This window comes from Lathyrus oleraceus, chromosome 4 (assembly GCF_024323335.1).
Source record: "Lathyrus oleraceus cultivar Zhongwan6 chromosome 4, CAAS_Psat_ZW6_1.0, whole genome shotgun sequence".
Lineage (NCBI taxonomy): Eukaryota > Viridiplantae > Streptophyta > Magnoliopsida > Fabales > Fabaceae > Lathyrus > Lathyrus oleraceus.
This window is the reverse complement of record NC_066582.1, coordinates 163,429,357-163,451,284: the sequence shown is the minus strand read 5'-3', so window position 1 is coordinate 163,451,284 and position 21,928 is coordinate 163,429,357. Positions and strand designations below refer to the sequence as shown.

Here is a 21,928-nt window from a genome sequence, read left to right as displayed (position 1 = left end):
TAATCTGAGACTATTAGACTTAGAATTTAGGCAACATTCCCTATGCAAAGGACTTAGCCAATTCAAACTTTCATGAAACCAAAAGCTTGTGAAGAGAACATTCATCTGATACAATATTGAAGATCCATTTGAGTTCATCTGCAACATGATCATTGTGAAGCTGTTATTTTGAACCTGTGTCTAATGCCATCTTTGAAGTCATCTGATGCATGGGAAATTTTGGAGGAGATCATGGAGTTGCTAAGCTTGGATGTGGCTATCTTTATTTGATGTCTTACTCTTCAAAATTTCTATTTGTACATTGATTGTTGCTTGATTCTAAAATCCAAGGGAAATTTGGGTTCCTATATGACATTCTTGTCTATTGGATTGCAGCCCATTGGTTAGATCTTTCCAACTCTAAACTTTTAAATTTATGCTTAGGATTAGTCTCTTCATCTCCTCCCCACTTCTTTAATTTCAAAATCTCTCCCCCTTTTTTTAAAAAATCTTATTTGCTTGTGCTTGTTTTTCTAAACTTAGATCATATTGCAAATTAGAAACCTTGGCCTTATGCCATTGCATTTTTAAATTTCTTTTATTAAATAAACTTGTAAATAAACTTAACTATACTTGACTAAAAATTTTCAAAAGACAAAAAGAACTAACATTCATTCAAACCATTTTAGGCCTTTGTTGCCTTTGTTAAAAGCAACACACTCACTTTGAAATTGATACCACGAACTACCAGGTTTTGATCCCTCATTTTATGTTGGTACGTAGGCACAAGTCTGAAGGTTTTGTCAAACACAAAAATATAATTAATGAATTATTTTCTCATCCCTCCACTCTATTTATTGCAAACATCATTTTAGACAAAAACACATATGCACACAAAAAAGGGCTCCCTAGGAGTACGTAGGACACTTTGGGTGCTAACATCTTCCCTCTGTATAACCAGCCCCCCTTACCTGTAATCTCTGGAATTTTATTAGTTTTGATTTGAAAACTTCTTATCTTTATGGGTTTTGTTCGTACTTTACCCTTTTCCCTTGGAAACAATAAAAGAGCGGTGGCGACTCTGGTTTTATTGACGTCTAGCTTATCCATAGCTTGATGGTCATGAATTTACCGCTACACTGAGCACTGACCTCAGCAATGGAGTGTTCAAAGGAGCCGGAATCAAATGGAGAGAAAATACCAGAGACACTTCGAGGTAAGCTCTGAACCTTTTACTCTCCTTTCAGCTTCTTCTTTGTCTCTGTGTGTAGCTCTATAATTTCGTGAAGAGACTTTGATCTATGAGTGATCCTGAATCTGAGATAAAATTGGTGGGAAGTCGAGAGAGTGATGAGAGAGTATTGAGAGTGATTTTTCTACATAATGATTTTCGTTGTTGAAAATGATGATGAAACCAATTTATAGAGCTTGAAGGTTTAATATAATTTATTTCTGTTTAGTTTTAGTTGTGCAAAATAGTTGGGAAGTTCACACTATCAGATTCTTCTGTTAGGGTTAATTAGGTAAAATAAATGAGTTAGTTAGAATTAGTTGTTAGCAGTTACAGATTAGTTAGTATTATGATTAGTTAATAGAAACAGTTAGTTATCAAATTCAGTTAGATGGAATGTTAGCTATTTGGATTTGTTTATGCCAATGCTAGTGGAATTAGGTTAGCTTGCAATTAACCTGAATGTTAAACTTGTGGAGTAACTAAAACCAATAGTGAAATTTGATTTTAAACAAACTCAGAATTGATGCACTGCACCCTGAGTTATCCTTGACAAATAGTTCATAATTGTTAGCAAGTTAGTATGATTTTCTTGATATTCATTGCTTGTTGTTAGCTGATAGACCTGATATGCTTTTCTGAAGATAATGGTGGAATGTAATGTTGCTTTGATGGGAAATATTATTGCAGTTATTGTGAGGTAATAAGCAGGTCTACCATGTAGCATTGTTTGGGATTTTATTCAATTGCTTGTCATACTGAAACCATATGATGCATCAGGATTATGAACTGATTCTGCCAATCACTCCTTGTTGCCCAATGTTGTTGTTTTGCAAGTATGTTGTAGCTGAGTGATGGCACATGGTATGTTACATCATATACGGTAGGCTAGATGTAAGTTTTTAATGGATTTGTGGTGTGTTGTTGTAGGACCAGGTTTTGAGTAATTTCCTCATGCCATGGTGTGTGCAAAAGGTGTATTCATGACCTGTTTTGGATGTGTTCAACATTGGCCTAAGGCTTAATCAAATGGTGGCATGCCAATGTACATTTGCAACATTGATGGTTATGACTACCCTGATATGATTGGTTGGCTTTCTATATGACCATTGACTAATATGTGAATGCTTATTTGTGCATACATGATGCAGAGTCATTGGATGGTGAAAATATGACATGGTGGCAAGGTAAAACAAGGCAACAATCAAAGCATGCCAAGTCCAAACAACCAAGTTCAAAACATATTGACAACAAATTTGAAAATCAAGTTCAAATAGCCCTCTCAAGGTCAAAAATGGGAATAGAGGATGAAGTTAGAGATATGACTAGTCATTTAGTGATTTAGGATGAAAAAAGATCTAGGTTGACTTTGGTTAAAGTTAACCAAAAAGTCAACAGTTGACCAAAGTCAACAATTGGTCAACATGTGATTTTTATTTATTTTTTGGTATGTAATGAACCTTTATGTGTGATAATGAATAAAATTGGCTATTTGAATGAAAATGAATGAATTAAATGTATGAACATGTTACTTGATTTTGAATTTGGATGAACATGACTTGTAATGAAATTGACTTAAGCATGAATAGGCATGAACATGTTGAAATGAATTAGATAAAACCAAATCAAAGACCACAAGTGACACATGAAAGAAATCCACAATGTACTTAGCAAGGCCAATAGAATGCAATGTACTGGGGCATAAGCAAAACCATGGACCAAGCAATGATAGCATGATCATGACCAAATGAATGAATGGAAGTAGATGAGGTTTATGAGGTCAGGATCTTGAACTAGCACCAAGGGACTTAAGCACATATGAATGGAACCAACACCAAGGCAACAACACGAATGAGAAGTTGAGTGAAACACACAACATATATAACTAGGGTTAGGAGGCTCACTAATTAAAGTGGGACCATATTAGGGTTTAGATGGCCCGGGGTATGCCAAAATGAAGTCCCTTTAATCCAAGATCAAGAAATTAGGTTTCCCTTGTCACCAGATAAAAAATTCAAGTTATAAGGCACATTAGGACCATACCCTCCTTATTAGGGTTTCTATGAGGCATACCTTTCAATCAAGGCCATTGAATGAATCAATATGCTTCACAAGTAAATCTTCAATGTATGAGTCTTCGACCAGGGTTTAGATAGCTAAGACAAGACCTAGAGAACACCCACAAGGTCCCATAACCAAATAATTAAGAAATTAGGGTTTGAATCCTTGAGAAATGCCATGGTGAGGTCTTCTTGAATCCATATCCCCAAGATCATGAAAATTAGGGTTTCACATCCCCTATGGTCGTATGAATAGCCAAGTCATACCTTTAAGCTTTGATTCACACATAAACCTTAGCTTTGCAAGCCCAGAGCTTTGAATCTTATAAAGATTAACTACCAAGTATTAATAGATGAATGATGCAAATGAATGAAGCATGAATATATATAGATGAATCCCAAGTCAAGGATTGAATGAAAATATGAAAAGGGGAGGGCAAATTTTGGGGTATAACACATACCCCTTGGAAAAGCAGAATTTTCAGCAGTAGAAGGGGAAACGAAAGTTTGGTGCGGAATGAAGGCACCTCCATTGGAGAAATGAGAAGCAAAATACGGAGGCATTCCCCATGGATAGACAGCAACAAGCCTATTTAGATTAGTTGCGAAGATGGGCTAATTCATAGTTGGTGGGACCACTGTCTCAACCGGGGTCTCAATAGTAGTTACAACATCAGTAGCAGAAGTGGTCACCGCAGTACCACTGGTGACGATAGCAGTAGCTGGATTCACAGAGGTAAAAGACCTATGTGCCTGAAGGTATTCCATGATGGTCTCCATGTTACCTTGGAAAAGGTCCATTTTGCCTTGGAATTGGGCCAAAGTTTTCTTGAAATTAACGTTATCAGATTCAAAGTCAACCATCAGTATTGATTTTTTAGCTCTGGTATAGTATCTGTGACAATTCATTGTAATTGTTGCAGAAAGATGAGAAAGTAAGCATTTTGTTTTCCGAAATCCAAAGCAAGTGAATGTGTGGATGTATGAATGCATGCAAAATGAACTTTGGCATATGCATATTTTCATTTTTTTATCATTCATTTTTATAAGAAATTTTTTCAATGAATCCTTAGGTTTTATTTATTAACATGAGTAATCATAAAGCATAAAACAAAGAAAATATCTGAAATAGCAAAGAAACTCTTTCTATTCAATATCTAGAAATGGAGTACAAGTACAAATTAAGAATCTACCTGACAGGATAAAGTAAGCTCAACCCTAATCCTATCAAACACCACCCTACAAACAGAGATGAAATGGAATATAGCCCAAGGAACATTATGTGGAAACACTACAGTAAAGGCTTCATTTAACAATCCGGGAAGGTCTTCCATGGCATGTTCAGCAAATTGGGCCAAGCGTGCATGCCTTTCCCTCCAATATTGCGCATCCTTAAGAAGGTTGTACAATAAGGTGTGATCAGGTCCATCCAAGAGATCTCGCAGAAATGTCTCCTTTTGATCCAGAAGCCTTTAAAGGTGACCATTATGCCTCTCCCAATGATCATTATCTTTCTTGAGTAGATCCTTATGTGCTTGATCCTTCTGTTGGTGTAAGCCCTAGAGGCCATTACATTTTGGTACTTGTATCGAATAATAAAAGGCATTCTCTTTATTATGGTTGATTAATAAAGTCCCTGGAAAAGATAGTCCGTTTAATGTATTAAGTGTGACTTAATCATTAGAACACATTAAACATAAGGACACTATTCCTAAAGTATCCGTAGTCGAGCTTTAGTGTGAAGTGGGATAACATTAAAGCATTAAGACTATTATGTTTGTAGACTGATGATCACATCTCATGGATCATGGATAAAGAGTTATCAAGTCTTAAACATAGGTATGAATATTAGGAGTAATATTTATACCGGATTGACCCGCTATGAGAATACTATATAGAAAGTTATGCAAGGTGTCATAAGTTATTCTCATGGTGATAATAGTGTATTCCACTCTTCGACCTGAAACCACTATGGATCCTAGATGTAGAGTCGAGTGCTTTATTGTTGATCCAACGTTGTCCGTAACTGGATAACCATAAAGACAGTTGATGGGTACTCCACAAAGCATGCTGAGGGACATGAGTGGCCTAGATGGAATTTGCCCATCCTGCATAACAGGATAAATGTCTATGGGCCCAATATTGAACTGGACAAGGATGACACGGTCTATGCCTTGTGTTCAATATAGACATAAGGGCAAAAGGGTAATTATACACATAAGTATTATCACAGAAGGAATTGTCAGATCACATGACATTTTCGTGTCTTGGGTAGCAGTGATGTGTTGCTAGATACCGCTCACTATTTATTATGTTAAATGCGTGATTTAATATAATTGCCAACGTCACGAAAACCTACAGGGTCACACACAAAGGACGGATTGATGAGAGATAGAGTAACTAAGGAATACCGTAAGGTACGGTGCCCTTAAGTGAGTTATAGAGCATCGTAAGGTACGATGTACTTGAGTAGAATACGAAATATGGTAAGGTACCATGAGCTTAAGTGATTTTTGGCATATTGTAAGATATGGGCCAAAATACACTTAAGTGGGCTTTTAGCTTGAAGCCCACACAAGTGGTTCTATAAATAGAACCCTTGTGCAGAAGCAAAAATTTGCGGTTGCATTATTTTCGTTTTCTCACACTCTCTCTCTCTCACTCAAAGCCTTCATTCGTACCAGCTAGCACTGAGATTGAAGGAATCCGTTCGTGTGGACTGAGTAGAGACGTTGTCATCGTTCATCGTTCGTGATCGCTTCGTGGATCTGCATCAAAGGTTTTGATCGTCACAAGAGATCTGCACCAAAGGTTTCAACCGTCACAAGAGGTAAATATTCTATTACTGATCATGGCCATTCGTAAGGATCTCTAAAGGAGAAATTTTAATTTCCGCTGCGTTTTGGACCGCAATTATCCTTCAGTGGTATCAGAGCCACTTACGAAACCATGACTCGGATAGCTGTTTATTTTCTGTATTAATATGATTAAAAGACAGAATGAATCAATTAATTAAACGAGTAATTAAATTTGGCATCATGAGTGTACGAGTTGGATGATTGATGTTGACTATGCTTCGGAATCCGACATTAGTATGGTGAAGCAGCGATACATCGATCGTCCATAGGTTACGCAATTGAGACCGATCAACTTATATATGATATAAGTAATCCTAATGCAAAATACGGTATATGTGATATACTGTTTCTGTTTCGTTCATTCGAACACTAAATGATTGTTTTCCTTTGAGCGATCAATGGTCATTTGCTTCGGAATCCGACATTAGTATGGTGAAGCAATGACCTGTTGATCAATCATACTGAATCAACAATCGAGGTGTGTTTGACGGTCTGAAATTGGCGCATTAGGGTTGGTGACGGCGCAAGGGTTGTGCCGTCAAGGAGTTGTGAATTTAGGGCTTTTTGGAAGAGGTCCGTAGACTGTTTCAAAGTCCTATTAGTTTGGCCGCGTGAAGCTCGTGTGACGAGCGTAACAGGCGTAACAAACTGGATGCGTGACGGTCGTAACACGCCCATGACGGTCGTGACACTCACATTGCCTGTGACGGTCGTCACATGCCTGTGACGGTCGTCACACTCCCAGAGTCAAAATTTTGGGGTTCCTGTTTTGTGACTACGCAAGGGTTGTGTTCATGCAAAACAATGTCCATTTCAAATGAATTGTTCATTAAAATTTTGGACAACTCTGCGTAGTGTGATCGGTCGCCGAAATTTAATTTGGTTTTAATTAATTAAAGGAATTAAAATTTAATAATAACAATGTGTTTATTATTATTGCCTTGTGGTGATCAGTTATGGCCTTAGTTGTCCTTTATTTTGTTTTGGGTTTTTAAATACGACCTGCGTGTCGTGCCTCTCCTTTTGATCTCTTAATGTAACTTCTTTTCTCATCTCAAACCCTCGTATGTAAAACGAGTTTCTTCTGGAATGTAATGTTATGAATAAAGAGAAGAAGACAATGTTATGAAGAAAGAGAAGATTTCAATATCAAAAGAGGACAATCTTGAAGATCTTGCTTGGAGAAGCTTAGAGAAGAATTCAATATTAAAGGAGGACAACCTTGAAGATCTTGCTTGGAGAAGCTTAGATCATTGTAGGTTAGCTTAGGTTCTCTCATTGGCTTGGGAGAACAATTGCGCTAGGGGCCATAACTGTTTCATTTTGTTTGTATGTATGTTGATGCATGTGAATGTATGTTGATGCATGTGAGAGACGATTTATATGATAAACAAGCCGGTGAGATCATAACAATTGCAATTCCCTCAAACTAAAATATTAAGTTTATGCTTTCCAAGTTTTAGCACTCATCAAGACTAGTATCGGATAATGTAGGTTTCGCCAAAGCGAGGTGCATGTTCTATATTAGTAAGGTGCGATGGGATAATTGTAATATCCAACTGCTAAAACAATGGGTCAAACTTAACTAAACAAATTATGATGATATTATATATGTTTGCTTTCCAAGTTTTAGCACTCATCAAGACTAGTATCGGATAATGTAGGTTTCGCCAAAGCGAGGTGCATGTTCTATATTAGTAAGGTGCGATGGGATAATTGTAATATCCAAATGCTAAAACAATGGGTCAAACTTAACTAAACAAATTATGATGATATTATATATGTTTGCTTTCCAAGTTTTAGCACTCATCAAGACTAGTATCGGATAATGTAGGTTTCGCCAAAGCGAGATGCATGTTCTATATTAGTAAGGTGCGATGGGATAATTGTAATATCCAACTGCTAAGACAATGGGTCAAACTTAATTATAATAATATCATATATGTTTTAGAAGCAAGAGTTGGGAATGATCCATATGATGGATTCGAATAAGGAGTTATTCACCCAACTAAAATTTTCGAGAGTTGTATGAGATACAATTGGAAGGAGTTCCTACCTAAATAACCTAGTTTTGTGTAATCCGCCTACGCGGACTTAGAACGAAGTGAAATATGGATCTCGACCCACTAGAAAATCTTCCAACGGGATTTTCCGAATCAAATGATGAGGGTCATTTGTTTTGAGTAAAATAGTGGGAGCATATTTGATTAAAGGCCTAATTAAATATGTCAATGATACTTATATTTTCTTAATCCTTATGTAGATAACCATGACAGCAAACGCCTCTAACAACATCTTGCGATCAATCCTTGACAAAGAAAAATTGTCTGGGACAAATTTTCTGGATTGGCACTGAAACCTGAGGATTGTCCTCAAACATGATAAAAAGTTGTATGTCTTGGAGACACCTGTTCCTGAAGAGGAACCTCCTAGTTCTGCACCTAAGGCAGAAAGAGATGCTTATAAGAAGCATGTCGATGATGCCAATGAAACTGCTTGTCTCATGCTGGCTACCATGAACTCAGAATTGCAAAAGCAACATGAGAACATGTCAGCATTCGATATGATCGAACACCTGAAGTTGCTCTATCAAGAGCAAGCAAGGCATGAGAGGTTTGAAGTTTCAAAAGCCCTTTTTCAAAGCAAGTTAGCTGAGGGAGCACCTGTAGGTCCCCATGTACTCAAGATGATTGGGTATGTGGAAAACCTTGAGAGATTGGGTTTTCCCCTCGAAAAGGAACTTGCAACTGATTTGATCTTGCAATCGTTGCCAGATAGTTTCAGTCAATTTGTCCTAAATTTCAATATGATTGATATGGACAAATCCCTTCCTGAACTGCTCGCCATGTTAAGAACTGCCGAGCAGAATCTGAAGTCAAAAGGGAAGTCCATTCTGATGATCGGAAATGGAAAGAGACAAAACAAAAGGCCCACTAAGCATGGTGATAAAGGGAAGGGCAAGGAAGTTGCCAAACCCAAACCCATCGTTGATGCTTTGAAGCCTAATGGAGGCATAGCAAAAGAAGGCACCTGCTTCCATTGCGGTAAGACCGGACACTGGAAGAGAAACTGCCCAAAGTACCTGGAAGATAAGAAGAATGGAGTAGAGACTTCAACTTCAGGTATTTTTGTTATTAAATAAATTTATCTACTTCTGCATCATGGGTATTAGATACTGAATGCGGTTCTCACACTTGTACAAATGTGCAGGGGCTGAAAGGGAGTAGAGATTTGGCAAAAGGTGAAGTTGACCTACGAGTTGGCAATGGAGCAAAGGTTGCTACTTTAGCCGTAGGATCTTATTAACTTTACCTAGTGGTTTTATAATTCAGTTAGAGAACTGTTATTATGTATCTGCAATTAGCAGGAATATTATTTCCATTTCTTGTTTGGACAAGTTTGGTTTTTCATTTATAATAAAGAACAATTGTTGCTCAATTTATTTGAATGATATATTCTATGCTACTGCACAAGTGAGCAATGGACTATATGTCCTTGATCTCATAATGCCAACTTATAACATTAATACTAAAAGGATGAAACCTAATGAGTTAAATCCATGATGAGTCACGTTGATCTTCCAAACTCCATTTGCGGACATGCACTATTGACAACAGCTTACACACTTAACCATGTTCCATCCAAAAGGTTAATAAGACACCATATGAGATATGGAGTGGTAAGAGACCACATATGTCTTACATAAAGATTTGGGGTTGCGAGGTTTATGTGAAACGACAAATTTCAACTAAGCTTGAGCCCAAATCTGACAAATGCTTATTTGTGGGGTATCCTAAAGAAACAAAAGGGTATTACTTCTACAATCCTTCTGAGGGCAAAGTGTTTGTCGCTCGAACTGGAGTTTTCCTAGAAAAGGATTTTTATTTCCAAAGGAACCAGTGGGAGGAAAGTAGAGCTTGAAGAAATTCAAGAATCACAAAGCATCGACACACTTATGGAGGAATTGGAGCAGGAAACACAAGTAGTTGTGTAAGAGCAACCTGCTCAAGTAGAACAAGACCAGCGTAGGTCAGGCAGGATACGTCACCTACCTGAGATATATGGATATCTGATCAAGGTGATATATTACTCATGGATCAAGATGAGCTTGTGACCTACTCATGGAATCTTCGTTTTGATGAAACAGTAAAACAATATGGATTCATCAAGAACGAAGATGAGCCTTGTGTCTACAAGAAGGTTAGTGGGAGCATGATCGTATTCCTGGTATTATATGTAGATGACATATTACTTATTGGAAACGATATCCCTACCCTGCAACAAGCAAAGTCTTGGGTGGGGAAATGCTTATCTATGAAGGACCTAGGTGAAGCAGCCTATATATTAGGAATCAAAATCTATAGAGATAGATCATAAAATGCTTGGCCTAAGTCAGAGTACATAGACAAGGTGCTGAGACGCTTTAATATGAATGATTCCAATGGTTATGTGTTTTGCTGAAATGGTGGCGCTGTGAGCTTGAAAAGTTCAAAGCAAGATACAGTTGCTGATTCTACAACCGAGGCCGAGTATATTGCTGCCTCAAATGCAGAAAAGGGAGTTGTTTGGATCAAAAAGTTCATTAGTGAACTTGGCATAGTCCCTAGCATTGTGGATCCCATTGGTCTCTATTATGATAACAATGGTGCTATCGCACAAGCCAAGGAGCCTAGATCTCACCAACGATCCAAACACATACTTAGGCGTTATCATCTCATTCGAGAGATAATAGATAGAGGAGATGTGAAAATATGTAAAGTACCTAAACTTGACAATATAGTTGACCAACTGACAAAGCCTCTTGCGCAGCAGAAGCATGATGGCCATACTAGATCAATGGGCATACGGGGTATGCCTGATTGGCTCTAGTGCTAGTGGGAGATTGTTGGTGTAAGCCCTAGAGGCCAATACATTTTGGTACTTGTATCGAATAATATAAGGCATTCTCTTTATTATGGTTGATTAATAAATTCCCTGGAAAAGATAGTCCGTTTAATGTATTAAGTGTGACTTAATCATGAGAACACATTAAACATAAGGACACTATTCCTAAAGTATCCGTAGTCGAGCTTTAGTGTGAAGTGGGATAACATTAAAGCATTAAGACTATTATGTTTGTAGACTGATGATCACATCTCATGGATCATGGATAAAGAGTTATCAAGTCTTAAACATAGGTATGAATATTTGGAGTAATATTTATACCGGATTGACCCGCTATGAGAATACTATATAGAAAGTTATGCAAGGTGTCATAAGTTATTCTCATGGTGATAATAGTGTATTCCACTCTTCGACCTGAAACCACTATGGATCCTAGATGTAGAGTCGAGTGCTTTATTGCTGATCCAATGTTGTCCGTAACTGGATAACCATAAAGACAGTTGATGGGTACTCCACAAAGCATGCTGAGGGACATGAGTGACCTAGATGGAATTTGCCCATCCTGCATAACAGGATAAATGTCTATGGGCCCAATATTGAACTGGACAAGGATGACACGGTCTATGCCTTGTGTTCAATATAGACATAAGGGCAAAAGGGTAATTATACACATAAGTATTATCACAGAAGGAATTGTCAGATCACATGACATTTTCGTGTCTTGGGTAGCAGTGATGTGTTGCTAGATACCGCTCACTGTTTATTATGTTAAATGCGTGATTTAATATAATTGCCAACGTCACGAAAACCTACAGGGTCACACACAAAGGACAGATTGATGAGAGATAGAGTAACTAAGGAATATCGTAAGGTACGGTGCCCTTAAGTGAGTTATAGAGCATCGTAAGGTACGATGTACTTGAGTAGAATACGAAATATGGTAAGGTACCATGAGCTTAAGTGATTTTGGGCATATTGTAAGATATGGGCCAAAATACACTTAAGTGGGCTTTTAGCTTGAAGCCCACACAAGTGGTTCTATAAATAGAACCCTTGTGCAGAAGCAAAAATTTACGGTTGCATTATTTTCGTTTTCTCACACACTCTCTCTCTCACTCAAAGCCTTCATTCGTACCAGCTAGCACTGAGATTGAAGGAATCCGTTCGTGTGGACTGAGTAGAGACGTTGTCATCGTTCAACGTTCGTGATCGCTTCGTGGATCTGCATCAAAGGTTTTGATCGTCACAAGAGATCTGCACCAAAGGTTTCAACCGTCACAAGAGGTAAATATTCTATCACTGATCATGACCATTCGTAAGGATCTCTAAAGGAGAAATTTTAATTTCCGCTGCGTTTTGGACCGCAATTCTCCTTCACCTTCAACCGTCGAATCTCTTCAAGCATTTGGTCTAGTTCACTCTGGCGCTGAGAAAGAGTAACCTTTAGCTGCTTGACACAGCTTTGTTCATCTTTCAACCCCTTCTTACAAACTTTCAATTGGTTTCGAAGTTTCTTGATTTGATCCTTGTAGTTGATCTCCAATTTTTAGGCTTGATATTGAGCTTCTCCTAACTACTTCTTCTTAGCTGATAGACTAGTACAAGTTCCCTTAAATACTTCACCTACCTTCCTTATTTGTATAACTCAGCTTGAACTTCATTGTCCGCCTGAAGTGCTTTATTCCTATGCTGATTCAGATTGAGCCTCAAATTCTCCTTCTCCATTGAAATCTTACCAAGATTATATCTGAGATCCGCATTCTTTTTTTCTAATGCCTTGATAATTACCTTCATCTTGTCAAATTCAGAGACATGATTAAGAGTTTGTTCGGGAGACTTTTGCTCATAGATGGCTCTGTTGGAAACGACAACAGTATCTCTTTAACCTTATCCTTAATCCATTTGGTATAAGCTTCCCTGACTATGCAGTTCTTCTTACCCATTTTAGCTATTCCTTAACGACATATCTCTCCCTAAGCTTTGATAACCTTCTTGAGTAAATCTAGATTGTCGACCCCTTCGTACAAGAAAAAATCTTTCACATACTTGGAATCAGGTGTATCCATCATAGGGTATCCCAACTGACGTAGTGTCAATCTTGGGTTGTAGTTGATTCCCCCTTTTGTGCCAAGAAAAGGTACATTAGAGAAGTCACCACAATTGAGGATGAGCTTGACATTATCGTAGCTTATAGAGTACCAAGAAATATCTCCAGCATTCAAGGACATGATCTTTTGAGACCACTTCAGATTGTCTTTATTCTCAATGAAAGGATCTTTGTTGGGTAGATGCGAAATAAATCATCTATACAACAAAGGGATACAATATACGATGGTTCATTTCTTCTTATGAGTCCTCACGTGGATAGAGTAGTAAGTATCAACGAGAATAATATGAACATGATTTTTGGTCAGGAAAATATGGATAGTAGCCAGATCCACAAAGACTTCAATATTTGAAAACAATACAATCCCGTAAATAAGTAAAGCTAGAATAACGTTGAAAGTCGTCCAACTTCCAGCATCGGCAAAAGTAGTGGCCTTATCTACCAAAAACTTCGAGGTAAAACCATGAATTCCACCCTTAAGCTTTAGATTAAGCTCTACTTCCTTTTTCTCCAGATGAAGGGCTTCATCCAGGATATGAGATTTAGGGAGATTTACGGATTAAAAATGAATAAAAATTGGGCGCAAAAAATGTCCAGAAAATTAAAATGATTGCACCATAATGATCAGTGCGGAATAAATTTCTCGAAAAGATACATGTTTTTGTCAAATTTTGAAATAGAAAATGCTCAGACGAATCAAAATGTGATCGAAAAAATAGTCGAAAAATAAATTGAGCACATCAGGTTAAACTACACCAAACATAGATTTAATAAAACTGATGTGTGCAAGCTTGATTTTGAAATTTTTCGCTCATTATTTTGACACACATTTGACAATTGATCCAACTGATCTGTCTGCAGATCCAAAAATTTATTTCGACTGACATTCTAGACATTATGCTGAAATGCATGCTATGAGATGCAAAGATGCAATAGCTATGATGTAGATATTGAATCAGTGATTCAAGATCAATATCGGGATGTAATAGATATGTGTATGAATCCTCTCACTTATGAAGTGTTCATATCCACTTTTTTAAATAATGTGGGACTTCTAACTCATATTTGTACAAAATAAAATCTCTCATTCATCCTGAGGAGCCTCAACAAACTTAGGAATCGGGCAAGAGAAAAGAAAATCCCATGAAAAATTACTCATCAAGAATCAAAATTAGTTTATGCATAGTAGGTATTTGGATATTTCTAAGCCAAAAAATTTCTTAAAGTTTGGTATTTGACCTTAACCTTGAGAGACCACACTGTATAAACTATCATATTGCTAGGCAAATATTATTTATTTAAACAAACTCAACAATGAGTAGTGAGCCTAACTACATTTTTAAACAAAAGTTATGCTATCCCAACACTTGAGATACATTCTCTTCAAAATACTTATTGAAAGAAATTTATGCGAATTCAAATTCTCTACTTGCTCTTTGTGAGAGTACTCGTATTCCACAACAGCACTCCTGCCTTGATCATGTTACGCTGACATAAACTTCAATGCCGCTATACGTAGATTGTCGACGAGTTCTTTTATAGTCAAGTTGTAGCCTTCACCAATCTGTACAATAATATAATATTAACATTCATATACAAACAATGCAATGGCAACAAATAATGGTAATATAAAGAAAGAACTAATGAAAAAAAATTATGAGTCTTGTATCCTTTACCTCAGCAATGATGGTAATGTCGAGGATAGAATCTCCAAAAGCTAGAACACTGTTATTGACAACAAATAATTCAAAACTTTGAATCACAGCGATGATGTTAACAAGAAGCCCTTTATGCTTTTGGCAATGGATCCGAATCAATATGTGTTGCTCTAGAACTCTTGCTTCCATCTTGAAGAGAGACTCAGTGGCAGTACCATCTATAGCACTTTCAGTGTCAGTACTCTCATCAGATGATGAGCAATGCTTGTCGTTATAGACCTCTGGTTTGAATGGACACGGAGAGACCGTCCACTGATCTGCCTGTGGATTCTTGGCCTTCTTTTCTAAAATATCCAAACGCTCCTTAAGCTCTTTCACGTATTTGATTGTCTCCGCTAATATCGAAGCCTTGTCCATCTAATTAACAGAATTTACACATGATTAGTATTTAGTATCGGGAAAATCTCAAATCCCAGATTGATTGGAGATAGAGTATTCAAAAGAGTTTATATAGAGTTTCACCCTTTATTTTACTTTACAGAGTCTCTACAAACACATAGAATGTTGCCAAATAGATAACAATAACATACATATCACATACCTTCTTTAAGTCCGGAATGAGAGCAGCAAGAGCAATGAAGCTTTGGCTGAGCTTCTCTCTTCTCTTTCTCTCCGCCATAATGTGATCATTTATGTCAGCTGGAGACCTCTTAGCTCGCGATGTTTTTGAAGACCCTTTTGAGTTTTGAGTCGAAAAATTTGTGTTTCCCCGTGACGCCGAAGTCACTGTTTCTTTCTGTTTTAGATCATATCCATACCCATAAAACTCTGTTGGGTTTGGATTGTCAAAAGACAAGATCTGCGGCAACTGATAAGAGGATAGTGAAGTAGCACTGTGATCGATTGTTTTCATCTGCTTAGTTGGTTTCTCGAAATCAAAATCAAAGTTATCAAAAGACTCAAAACTCGTTTCATCTGTAAATGTTTCGCTCATAGTTGTGGAAATGCACTCTGTGTTTAAACATTGTCGCAGGCTCTCTCTATGCTCCTCAAAGGCAAAGACACTAGCTACATCATGTGATAGAAAATCTTGTTCCTCGTCCGCATCAAGCATGCTCAAGTTCAAGTTGCAGTCTTTATCAGATAATATGTATTCATCCACCATTTCCTGCAAAAGAAAAAGAAGTAAAAACTAAGTTCTATAAATGCAACTCAAATTTTTTGAATAAAGAAAAAAAAGGAAGGATGGATTTGCTTTGAATTCCTTACCAAATCAGATAACCAACTGCTGTCTGCTGATATGTTTAGTGGTGTCTTCATTTCCTCCATTGTTACAAGATTTAACAAGAGAGAGCAACAAAGAAGATTGAGACTTTAGTGTTAGCTTATGTGAATTCAGAATTTCACTCCCATGTTTCCTCTATATAATAGCAGATTATAGCAGTAAGTAGTTCAATTTCTCAACGGCCACTAGCTACAGTCCCATACAGAACATTACCCAAGATTTATTAATTATGTAATTCATTCATAAAAACATGTGAGGATAATCTTGGTTTCTTGAAATGTGTATAACATCAAGGAGGTAGAATACATCTAGTCAAAAAAATACAAAGCAAGATACAATGGTATCTAATTATCTAAAACTCTTACACGTGCCTCCCTCGAGGTGGGAATGTGGAATATATATCACGTGAGTTTTTATTTATTTTATAAATATAGTATTTGTTACTTTTAGGTGCTGTATTAGTCAGCCTAGTTATAGGCTCTTTTTTCCTTTTTCGGTTAGTTTCTTACACAAAGGGGTCTATATATTAAGCCTTCAACACATTTCACAAATTAATTCAATGATAATATTTTTTAAATTCAATATCTCTTTCTCTCTCATGGTGATCACACTTTAACATGGTATCAAGAGCAAATTTCATGTTTCTTATCTTTAATTTTTTACAATTTTCATTGAAATTGAAATTTTTTCTGCACACACACATATCGATCTATCATTCTTTCTCTTAAATTTTACCTTATCTCCTTTTTTTCCATTCAGCGGTGTATCTCTCTTTCCAGCCTCATTCATCTTTTTCCATTCCCTCTCTCTCAATTTCAAGATTCCCACCATCTCATTCGCCATCAATTCTGACCCACACAACCCTCGAAATTTTCATCCCCACCATCGTCATCGTCACCACCATTTTTCTTGACATCTCAAATTCAATCTTTATCTGTTTTCCTCAGTTTTTCAACCAACAAACCCTAATCTTGCCCCCTTTCTATTTTCCTCTTCTTATTTCTCTGCACAATCATGGCCATTGATGATAAATCCATCGATCAAGAAATCCCTACAAACAATAACAATAACGACTCTAATAACAATTCTCAGAGAAGTTATCAAACCGACATGCTCGATCCACTCTTCATGCACCCCTCTAATAATCTCGGGCATACCATCGTCACACCCACCCTCACAAACGCAAACTATCACACTTGGTACCGCTCCATTCGTGTTGCGCTTCGATCAAAAAATAAATTAGGGTTCACCGATGGAACCCTAATTCGTCCCTCTTTCGACGATCGAAAATCCATGGCTTGGGATCGTTGTAACACCAAGGTTATGGCATGGATCACTAATTCCATCAGCTCTGATATCGCGGAGAGTATTCTTTGATGGAAAACGCTCAAGAAATTTGGGACGAACTCAAGGAATGCTACCATCAGGGTGACATATTTCACATCTCTGATCTACAAGAAGTGATATACACACTCCGACAAGGCGACCTTTATATCACCCAGTTCTTTACCACCCTCAAGAAAATGTGGCAAGAATTCGATAATTTTCGCCATATACCTTCTTGTACATGTATTGTTACATGTTCTTGCAACCTTCTCTCTACTATCAAAAGTTATCGTGACAACAATCATGTTACCTCAAGGGTCTCAACGAGCAATATGCCCTGGTTCACTCACACATAATTCTTATGAAACATATCCCACATATCAACAAGGTATTTTCAATGTTGAAACAACAAGAGAGATAACATGCTTCCCCAAGTGACTCTGACAAAATTATTGCACATCTTAGCAAATTCCAACCTAAAATTTGAGCCCAGGAATCCAATTTCAAAGCTTCCAACTCTGGAAGTGGTAAAGGTTTCAAAATTTATTCATATTGTAACAAAGAAGGGCACATTGTAGAAGCCTATTTTAAGAAACATGGTCTCCCCCCATACATGAAGAAATTAAATCTTGCTCAAGCATCTGAAGAAAATAATGAAGGGGTCGATTAGGATGAGTCACCTTTTCCTCAAACTGCCACTTCCATTTTTACTTTTGATCAACAAAAGGCTCTTATGGCTCTTATTCAACAAGTACATCATTCACCTCATTGTAACATACATCAACTGCATACGCACATACCATAACCATCAGGTAAATCTCACCCTCAATCTTATTTTTTTCTGACAAACATGCTTGGATCTTGGACACTATATGCACTGAACACGTGTGCCACTCCAGTTCCATGTTTAGTAATTTGATAGAAATCCAACCCCTCATAATTAAGCTTCCCAGTGGTGCTTTTGTCAAAACTTTTTACTTAGACATCATTCACTTTAATAAAAACTTCTATTTTGATAATGTGTTGTATATCCCAAACTTCCATACAAATTACCATGAAACTGAAGGCCACGATTACCATGAAAATGAAGGCCTCAGTTACCATGAAACCTTTAGTACAGTTGTCAAAATGACAATTATTCGTACTCTTCTTTCTATTGCCTCTATAAGAGGATGGAATTTACATCAAAATGATATAAACATCGCTTTCCTTAATGGCCATTTAGAAGAGTAGGTTTACATGATCACTCATCCTGGACATCAGTCTACCTCCAAAAACATTGTTTATAAACTCAAAATTTCCATTTATGGCCACTACAACAAACAAGACCTTAGACAGCGCTTTTTTTAGCCTTAGACAGCGCTTTAAAGCGCTGTCTAAACCTCCGCTGCTAAAGGTTTAGACAGCGCTTTTTTAAATCTTAAAAGCGCTGTCTAAGCCCCCCCCCCCCCCCCCCCCCCTTAGACAGCGCTTTGGCCAAAAGCGCTTTATAAGACCCTCTTATTTTAAATTTTTTAGGTATACCTTAGACAGCGCTTTTGAAAAGCGCTGTCTAAGCCCCACCCCTTAGACAGCGCTTTGGCCAAAAGCGCTTTCTAAGACCCTCCTATTTTAATTTTTTTAGGTATACCTTAGACAGCGCTTTTTACCAATTTTTGGCTAACAAATATATATATATACCAATTCAAACCAATTTTGCCTTAAATGTATCAAAATATATACAAATTTATGTACACATTTACAAGTCATTACATATACTACAAATGTACACATTAATTACACAAATTTATGAACAAACATTGAGCTCTAACATGAATTGACACCACTCCTCTTTGATTTCGTCCACTTGATCCTTTCTATAAAATGCACACTTGAATTCCTCAAAGTACTACATAATAATATAACATATTTTGAATTAATTCCAACTATTTAATTATATGAGATATGTGTAAATATAAAAATAACTCATAAGTTAGAAATACATACATCGGTGGGAATCTTTAATTGGCCCAAAGCAAGAGTATCTCGCATAAACCTCAACATGAAATACCCGCAATCTATTTGATTACGTTCTTGAGGACACTACATATGAAAAAAAAATATGGATTATAAATCCTAAGTTTTATCAAGTGTCATCACTAATATAATAAAAAATGTGGTAATTAAAAATATACCGCCACTTTAATCCATGTAATGGAGTTGGCGCCCCTCCTTGAGGTTTGGATAACTCGTTGGGCCCGAAAAGCTTGTAGGACGCTAATAAAATAAAAATGAAGCAATTAGAACAATTCACATAAACTAAGAAAAATTTTGAACATTCTCACTTACGTGTCAATTAGGACCTTCATATCCGGGTATGTTGTCCAATCATTTCCTAACGAGTCAAGATAATACACAATTTCTCGGATAGGATTGATTGCGAGCAACAACCAATGTCCACTGTAATGATTAGGCAAATGTTAGATGGTAACTTGGAAAATAATTATAATAGATGAATTTAGAATGAAATGCTAACCCGGTATTAAACGGTATAAAAAACAACTTCTCCGCATCTTTATTGTCCATAAGGATCCGAAGAACGTACTCCGTCACGGTATCCGGTCTATTTAAGATTAAAACTAAGTTGACGGTCGCGGGTGCTAAGAATCCGAATGACACGTCCAAACCATTGGGGCGCATCAATTTGTCATACAAAAACCTAATATAAAAACATCATTAACACCTCTTTTGAAACATAAAGTAAACCGGATTAACATAAAGTAAACATCATTAACATAAGTTGTTTAATTAATAAAACAAAGTAGACCGGATTTACCTAATATATGTATTGACAACGTTGACGCCGATTTCTTCATGACTAAAAACTTGCATGAAGTCTTCATTACCAATCATTTGGTCGTAATCAAAGCCGAAAATCCCTACCTCCATATGTAGGGTCCGAACACCTCCGGTCGGTATATCGGTCATCTCTAGAAATGTCCTGAGGCACGACCTATACTTGGTGGTAGTTTTTTTCCTAGCTACGGTCTTCTTAGCACCAGAACTTTTTACCCGTGCGGAGGCGTTGCTAACCTCCTTTTTTTGTTGTGCGGAGGCATTGCTAACCTCATTTTCTTGAAGCTACATGTCATATAAATAGTTAGATCAAATTAAGAATGTAACAACTTCCATGAATATATGTCATATAATTGTATATTACCTCTTTTCTTGAAACCGTGGACTCGGTATGCCGTGGAATCGCATTATCTTTTGATTTGGATTTTGTGGGAGTCTATTTAACATAACCAAGGAAAATATGTAAGTAAAATTTTAAGCATAAATTTTAAACTTTGAATATACACATTAAAGTTAACATACGTTTTAAGCATACCTCATATCCTACGCATATGAGGTTTGTCGGCCATGCAACAAACGAACCTACTGCTTCGTGCACCGTTGTTGCATCCGAATCATCGCTAGGATATGGTAATGCTGCATTCGGCTCAACTGCAATATCAACTGATACCTTCAAACATCCAGCAGGGAGCTCTCTAGTGTGGAGTAATACTCCGCTAACGTTATGCACTTTTCCCTTGCCAACCATCCGATAGTATGGTGACGACAAATACAGCTGACAATGGGAAATGCCCTAAAACCAATAATAACAAGAAATCGTTAATGTGTATATATGTCAAATACATAATTTAAGCAAATAGTTCAATTTAAGACAATTATATGTAATTACCTCTGGAATGTTCGGCTGAAAGGTACAGTTGATACTGTTTTTGTCCGAAGCATCTCTGTATACTGTTGAGGCGCTAGCCTCTCTTTCTCTCCTCAATGCATCAAGCTCAGCTTGCATGGCTTCCAATCTTGCATGAAGCTCCCGATTAATAGGAGCCTTTCCTTTTTTAATACTCAGGGAGGTCGGAGTGACTCCAAATCCCTTACCCCTCACCCGACCAGAATACTCAGGGACATCTAATGCCCGACTAAGTATGCCCTTAGTATCATCGGGAGATAAAGACTGAGATAGCTCCTCCTGAAAAATCAGATGAATACCGTATACTTGTCAAATATTTGTGTATAAAAATGTTATTCAATTAATGAAAAAATGTTATACTTACACATTTCTGGTATACGTGTAAAACTTCTTCTTGAGGAACTCCAGATTTGCCCACACGGGCTTCCTTCCACAAAACATGTGCAGGAAGAGATGTTTCTGAACTTTCCTCCTTCTGCAGCTACACATTAAGTCATACAATTTGATCAGATAAAACTAATATATGATGAACAAATTTGTTATCGCAATTTATAAATACTTACCATGGATTGTTCTAAGCGTCCATATCCGACACGTCCTTTTCGGTACGGATATGCGGGACTTGATGCTCTTTCCCGATTTGTAGCACTTATTCTTTTAAAAATCGGGTCTTGTCTTTTGGATTTGAAAGCTTCCCATTCTTCAGCCGATATCAAACTTTCATATTTTTTAGGAAGCTCCGCATCCACAAAATTACCATCCGCATCCTTAAGGAACTTGGATGATAAAAATGTCTGA

General features: G+C 37.1%; 1 protein-coding gene across 1 annotated transcript; it reads right to left on the bottom strand.

Annotated features, from left to right (window-relative positions):
• Window positions 1-14,379: 14,379 nt before the first annotated feature.
• On the bottom strand, window positions 14,380-16,303 carry LOC127135305 (transcription factor NAI1). The gene is made up of 4 exons (XM_051062049.1): window positions 16,047-16,303; window positions 15,379-15,945; window positions 14,796-15,194; window positions 14,380-14,683 (listed from the first exon to the last, which is right to left on the bottom strand). The coding sequence occupies exons 1-4, from the start codon at window positions 16,104-16,106 to the stop codon at window positions 14,603-14,605; spliced, it is 1,107 nt and encodes a 368-aa protein (XP_050918006.1). The 5' UTR covers window positions 16,107-16,303; the 3' UTR covers window positions 14,380-14,602.
• Window positions 16,304-21,928: the final 5,625 nt, after the last annotated feature.